Source organism: Aulostomus chinensis, chromosome 11, assembly GCF_037954235.1.
Source record: "Aulostomus chinensis isolate RoL2024-O1b breed Wild chromosome 11, RoL_Achi_v1.0, whole genome shotgun sequence".
Taxonomy (NCBI): domain Eukaryota; kingdom Metazoa; phylum Chordata; class Actinopteri; order Syngnathiformes; family Aulostomidae; genus Aulostomus; species Aulostomus chinensis.
In genome coordinates this window covers 22,810,286-22,817,251 of record NC_141330.1, presented here as the reverse complement: position 1 = coordinate 22,817,251, position 6,966 = coordinate 22,810,286, and the positions used below count along the sequence as shown (strand labels likewise).

Sequence of the window (6,966 nt, the reverse complement as noted above, 5' to 3'; positions counted from 1 at the left end):
TTCTTGTCTGAGTAGATCACCTTGCATAATCCTCTTCTGGCAATAAATCTTTTCAGTGCCAACAGGAATGTCTCGATAGTCTGATCTGAGACCAGTTCCAGGTGTACTGCTCTGGTTAAAGCACAGGTGATTAGTGCAATGCATGACTTCTTCAGAGTCACCTGCTTTCACATAGAGCGGTCTTGCGAAATCCACACCTGTGACTTCGAATGGTGGGATTTAGTTATTCTGTCCTTTGGCTCGGGCACAGTGATCTGCTATCCAGCCTTTGCCTTGAATCTCTTGCAGACTGTATATCTAACTACAGTGTTCTTGACTTGCTGTCTGGCATGCAGGATCCAGTATCTCACTCTGACTTGTATGAGAGTGTCCCTCACTCCTAAGTGCATCTCTTTCTCATGACAGCTTGGTGTCAGTATTATTGAATATCAGTATTTGCTGGGCAGGATCCAGGGATGCTGCTCTCTGAATGTGAGGTTGGACTGCTCCAGCCTTCCTTCTACACTGAGCAGCTCATGCTCATCCAAGAACGGTTTGAGTTCGCTGATTTTGCAATTGTTGGTTCGTGTTTTTCCTGCCTTCAGTTTTTCAGTCTCCAGTTGTATCTTTTTGATCCAGTACTTTTCTGCCTTGAAGAGCTTGTCAGCAGTCAGTTGTCCTCTTCTCTTTGTCTTTTTCTGAGCATTGGCTACGAATCTCATTATCCAGGCTGTCACTCTGAGGACTCTTTTCAGTTTGCTGTATCTTGCCAGCTCCAGCACTGGTTCTGTGTCATTTTCAGTAAGCTGCACAGTCATCTGGTGACTGGACCTGAGTTATGCATTCCCCTCTTTGGAACATTCTCATTTTCAGTCTCCTCTGACTGATCTGTTGATGTTGAAGTGTTGGGCCCATTCCACCATAGCTGGCTCTGTATCAGGTTCTCAACACTTTGGCTTCTGGTAGGATGGCCAGCTGGATATATCCTCCCTGGGATGTGTGGCCATTTCTCTTGGTTGGTCAGGGACTGGATCTCCATTACTCTGTTAACAACAAACGGTTCCCACTTCTTAGCAGAGCTGCAAATCCAATGCTGCATGATCATAGAATCTGTCCACATCTTTATCTGGTTTTGTTCCATTTTTAGAGTGGTCATAAGGTTTTTTGCTAGTCTTGCCTCTATCACCACTCCCATGAGCTCCAGGTGTGGCAACGTCATTTTCTTGAGAGGGGCCACCTATGTTCTACATCTGTTGTTTCCCCTTGCGGGTAGGCTTCAGCGCTGTAGGCTCTCTCACTGGCATCACTGAACACATGTAGTACACCGTGGTATGGCGAGCTGGTGTCGCTTGATTAGTTCTGAACACCACTGATGCCTTTCACGTGTCAGGTGAAATCTGGCTCCCCATAGTGCCTTCTCAATTTCCCCCCCTATTCCTCCCCGTTGAATCCTCCACTTCTTGGTTTGGCCCTTGGACCTGCACAGAGGTAATGAAGACAACCTAAAAAACTGCATACACATGATTAACAGTCAATAAAAGATTTTAAAATCTTCCCGTGTCTTCTTTCACTGATGTCCCTTAAAACCCATCTAGCAATTTAATTTTGCAAGTTTCCATATACTGCCCTCGCAATGCGTAACTGTTGTCAAAGCTAGACAGTTAGCTTACAGAAAGTAGTTCCCAATAAAAACCAAGGCGTGACTTTTCTTGTGTTTAATGAAGAATCACTTTACTTTTGTAAAACTGCTAAACAACCACAAATAACAAAAAGAAATCAGGGTATCGCCATAAAAAACAATGCCAGGCACACAGAACATACTGAGTCACCCTATTATTCAACAAATTAACTACCTTGACATAAAAGGTCATTCACCACATAAAATATCTTTTTAACATGCAAAATACAATAAAATAAATAAGACTTACAGACAAATGGTGTCCAAGGCAACAACGTAGAAGAACAAAAACTGCAGCAGGAGAAGCCGTACCAGTTTGCTGTCCACATGGCTCGTTTAAGCCGTGGTAACACGAAAGGTGCTGCTGATAACTCTCCAGCAGAGGGCACTGTAGCACACAAATCTAGGCAACATGCACGCATCAGAGGGCAGAACACTCCCGGCCTGGTACAATACAATTGTACCACTTACTACTAAACACGATACATAAAACAAAATAACAATATACAGCAAGCATCGTGTAGTTTTCCTCTTTCTATTTTGTTAACATTCTTACTCTCCCTTAGACAACAAGAGAACCATGTCAGAGATTGGTCTCAGAAACACTTTCACAGTCCCCTGTTTGACCGTTTTCACTTCTGCTTTGCGAACCTTATTGTCTCTGCTGGGCAATGTCTTGATGACTAGTCCCACAGGCCAGTCACTTCTGTGAGCTTGGTTGTCTTTGAGTAACACAACGTCTCCAACATTGATGTTAGTTTTGGTGTCAGTCCATTTTCTCCGACTCTGAAGGGTGGCAATGGATTCTCACTTCCACCTTTTCCAAAACATGTCTGCAAGACACTTTACTTGTTTCCATTGTTTTGCATGGAGTTCTATGGGGTCAAAGTTGCCAGATGGTGCCAACAAAGCATTAGTCTTTTGAGTCAAGATCATTGCTGGTGTGAGAACAGTCGGTGTGTCTGGATCAGTAGACACTGGCACCAAGGGTCTTGCATTCAGTATTGCCATTACTTCAGCCATCAAAGTACTCAGTACCTCGTGTGTGAGCCTTGGATGTACAGACTGAGAAAGCATGACATCCAGGATCCACCTGGCAACACCTATGAGTCTCTCCCATGAACCACCCATATGTGAGGAGTGTGGGAGGTTAAACTGCGATGTGCAGCCTCTCTCCTGAAGGTAGGTGTTCAGTGTACCATCACTGTGATTGATTTGTAACTCTTTACAGGCACCAATGAAATTAGTGCCTCTGTCAGCGCGAAGGAGCTGTGCAGGTCCACGAACAGGGAAAAATCTTCTCAATGCATTAATGAAGCTGGATGTGGACATGGATTCAACACGTTCAATTTGCACAGCTCTTGTAGCCATACATGTAAAAAGCACTACCCATCTTTTACTGTCTGCACTGCCTCCCCTTGTGCGACGTGTCATCACTGTCCGGGGACCAAAGACGTCAAGTCCAACATTTGTTAAGGGTGGCACTGGCGTAAGCCTTCAGCGGGTAAATCTCCCATTTTTTGTACCTGTAGTGCCCCCCTGAGCTTGCAACAGATAACACATTTGTAGATAACAGATGAGACCAGAGATTTGCTCCCGATGATCCAAAATCCTGCGTCTCTGATTGCTCCCTCTGCGATATGGCGTCCCTGGTGTGCCACATTCTCATGGAAGTATCTCACAAGGAGAGTAGCAATGTGGTGTGCACGAGGAATTATTACAGGGTGCTTTTCATCTTTTGTTAAACTTGCAGGCGCTAAGCGACCACCGACCCTTAGCAGTCCATCTTCATCAATGATGGGGTTGAGCTTTTTTAGTGGACTTTGTTTTGGTAAAGTCTGCTTTGTTTCCAGGCATTTATATTCTTCGTTGAAGATTTCATGCTGCACAGTGAGAACAACAACTTTTGCACGGGAAAGTTCACTTGCAGTGTTTGTGTCTGTGTAACACTTCCATCCATGATATTTTGTCTGTTCTGACATCTTCTTGAATGATGTTGCAATACGAATGAGAGAAGCTATGATGCAACAAAGGGTCATCCAATGAGAAAACCTCTCAAACTGGTGCGAGTTCAACTGGGTTTACAAGGTTTTAGTGACCATAGTTGTGACATCAGACCTTATCTCCACATCAGCATCAGGATCCACAAGGGTGAAGAGGTCAGACTGGGATGGTTCTGGCACAGATTGTGCTAAGAATGATGGTCCAGAGAGCCAGTTCATGTGTTGAAGCTGAGAAGCAGGGATAGGTCTGGTGGCGAGACCCGAGTATATTTTTGATGTCAATTTTATTGTGTTTAAACAAACCCTTAAAAAAATCAGAAGAACAGGGAAATAAAACAAGAACAGGTCCATCTGAGTTGCTGTTATCTCCCTCCTTCTTGTGCCAGGTTTTCTCAGGCGACTCTAGCATGAGCTTTCCAGGTTCTGGCATCTGCAGTCCTGAGTGGATTGGGACTGCGCTTCCTCTTCTTCTCTTCGCTACCACTCTTCTGTCCACTCTTGTGGGGAAGGTGGTCCAGACGGCTTCTCTTAACAAGAGAAGGACAGAGGTTCTCACGAACCGGGATGGCAGTCCTGGGGGGTGACTGCTGTGGAGCTGGCTGTGTCCTGATCTTCGCGATGGTCATGATCCTGAAGCAGGACTTTGCACTGAAAGAAAAATCAAGTAATCCATTAGTCTTGAAAATAAAAAATATACAGAATGAATCATGTTCAGATGAAGCAAATGGATCAGTTCTCTTTACGACATGGCCTGTATGGCCTGCACCCGTCATCAACTCAGTGCAAATGCAAAACTTATTAAAAATAACTTGCAGGATAAACTGTAGCAAGAACTCATTCATATATGTCCCACACATTACACAAAAATCCACAATCACAGAGAGGAGGGAGGAATAGTTCATCAAATTCAGAGCTTGGACTTACTAAGAGCTGCTGGAGTGAAACCCGTCAAGTGGCTCATGGTAATAAAGGGGTGCTCCTGAGCCTGGCAGGGTGTCATCCGCTGGGATGGATCGAGCTGCAGCAGTCCTTTCATCATGTCCATGAACATGAGCGTATCTGCTGCCCTTGATCTTCATCCCGGATGAAAACTTGTTTGTTGCACTGAAAAATCAAAAGAGAGTTCAGATGTATCACTCAGCTCTCAGAGTAAATAGAAACATCACTGGGATTTTTTGTGTGAGTAACACCTTTATTCATTTCTTCTGAGGTCACTTACATGCAGGAGATCGTCCAGGCTGTTCAACCAGATTGCCCTGGTCTCCTGTGACACAATCTCAGCATCACTTTGGATCTGCTCTTTTGACTGGGGGGGCAGAGTTCAAAGTTATGTCAAGAGATACGCCTAAAATCATTTATTTCATCCTCTCAAAATCCTCAATCAAAACTAAACCAATGCTTCATGTGTGTCAGTGTAGAGCCTCCTTCTCTTCCTCTGATTGGATCTTAATTCCACATGTCTAAACTAGGCACCAAGTACGGGCCAATTAGAGGTTGATTCTTGAGAAAAACCTATCAGTCAATGAAAACAACCCTCATCTATGATCTCTCAGGAAAAAATGATGAGTAAGTGATGTTGTTTGTTAAAACATGAAGCACTGGAAGAAGTGTGTGGATTAGTAAGATCTAAGCATTACTGGAGAGCTCCATACCTTTAATGTCCAGGTGATGGTGTGAAGGTCAGAGGATTTCTGGAAGAACCTTTCTGTCTTGCTTCCAGAAGCCAGAATGTTCTCTGGGAGCTGACCCTGAGTCCACATGATGTACCTCAACTGAAGTACAACACAAAGAAAGGCTGTTTTAAACAATTAGTACATTTACATAAATAATGTAATGAATGAAAAAAAAGAGTGTGAAAAGAATGTGAAAAGTTTATTCACACGTGTCAGATTAAAAACCACTAAATATATACTTGACAGGTTCAATAAAATCTTGATCCGAGTTCAAAACAGAACAGACCTGATGTGCTACTCACCATGTCATTTTCATTCATTGCGTAGTACAGAGGGACACCAAGGTAAAGAGCTGCAGCGGTGCAGCCGAGAGACCACATGTCTATGGCCTCGTTAAACGGAGCACCCAGCAGGATCTCTGGAGACCTGAGGAGCATCAACAGTTAAGCTTCAGCCACCAAGACAATACTCAGAGATCAAATAGGGTTGCAGTTACTCACCGGTATGGCCGGGTCTGAATATATGAGCCCACCTTGGCAGCAGACACCTCAAATGCCAGGCCAAAATCAATAACTTTGAGTCTGTAGGGCTCATGCTGACCAACCAACATGATATTATCTAATTTGAGGTCTGCATGGATGATTCCAATAGACTTCAGGTGATGAAGAGCATTTGCTATCTGAAAAGTTATTTAAAGAAAAAGGTCAAAAATATTTAATCACAAATCTTTTTCTGAACTCTATTACTTGCAGAACTTGACATGATAGAAGATACCTGAGAGACGAGAGGCCATATCTCTTCCAGTAGGAGAGGTGTGTTCTGTCTCCTATGCATGAACTTCTGGAGACTCTGATCAAGATGCTCAAATTCTAGGCATATGTGTCCATTGTTGATGAAATGGCCATACCATTTTACAAGATTGCTCTTCTCTGAGTTCAGACAGCTAATTTTCTTTAAGGCTGCAATCTGAAAATATGTGAGGATAAGATTTTGAAATGTCACAAAGGAGGGGGCAAAGTGGTGCAGTGGTTAGCACTAGCCTCATGTCACCAAGTATTATCACAAGTGTGGATGCTGAGAATCCTCAGGTTGCCTTCTTACCTCTTCAAGGGCCAATCCAGCAAAATATCCCTCATTCTTAATCATTTTGATGGCCACTGTCTTCTGTCACTGTTTTCATCTTTTTTAATACATTTGGTGACGAGACCAAAGGTGCCTCGTCCAAGGTACGACACCACCTGGTAGGTGGAAGTCTCGGAGTGTAGCCAGCGAGTCATGGGCTGACAGTGGTGAACCCAGGAAGACATGTTTTTACAGCTAAGAGAAGACTTTCTGTGTGACAACTGATTCTAGTGGACAACTGTTAATGTGCCAATATGGGTGAAATGTTTTTACTGATGAAGCTGATTTCTTTTACATGGGCTTTTGACGTAACTGACGCGTGTCTAAATTCCATGCTCTCTGATCTCTCAGAAACCAGTTTCTTTGGTCTTACTTTGATCAGTCTTTGATCTCAAGCTGGACTGGAAGACTATCGATCTGCTCCAAAGAGGTTCTGGCAAACATTTCGTCACCTCAGATGGGGAGATGCTAACTTGCTCACACTGTTTACGTTGGTGATTGGAGGCTGCTG

General features: G+C 43.8%; 1 protein-coding gene across 1 annotated transcript; it reads right to left on the bottom strand.

Annotated features, from left to right (window-relative positions):
* Positions 1 to 3,822: 3,822 nt before the first annotated feature.
* Positions 3,823 to 6,703, bottom strand: LOC147253789 (homeodomain-interacting protein kinase 1-like). Its single transcript, XM_086217392.1, has 8 exons — positions 6,435 to 6,703; positions 6,108 to 6,299; positions 5,834 to 6,012; positions 5,636 to 5,759; positions 5,313 to 5,432; positions 4,880 to 4,966; positions 4,585 to 4,764; positions 3,823 to 4,308 (listed from the first exon to the last, which is right to left on the bottom strand). The coding sequence occupies exons 1-7, from the start codon at positions 6,477 to 6,479 to the stop codon at positions 4,696 to 4,698; spliced, it is 816 nt and encodes a 271-aa protein (XP_086073518.1). The 5' UTR covers positions 6,480 to 6,703; the 3' UTR covers positions 3,823 to 4,308; positions 4,585 to 4,695.
* Between the last annotated feature and the right edge of the window lie 263 nt (positions 6,704 to 6,966).

Bases quoted from the DNA above. Each gene is read 5' to 3' on its own strand.
- LOC147253789 (XM_086217392.1), bottom strand. From the start codon at position 6,479: ATGATTAAGAATGAGGGATATTTTGCTGGATTGGCCCTTGAAGAG. The intron at 4,967-5,312 runs GTATGGAGCTCT...CTGCCCCCCCAG, and splicing joins CCATCACCTGGACATTAAAG to TCAAAAGAGCAGATCCAAAG. The intron at 4,765-4,879 runs GTAAGTGACCTC...TTGATTTTTCAG, and splicing joins GCCTGGACGATCTCCTGCAT to TGCAACAAACAAGTTTTCAT.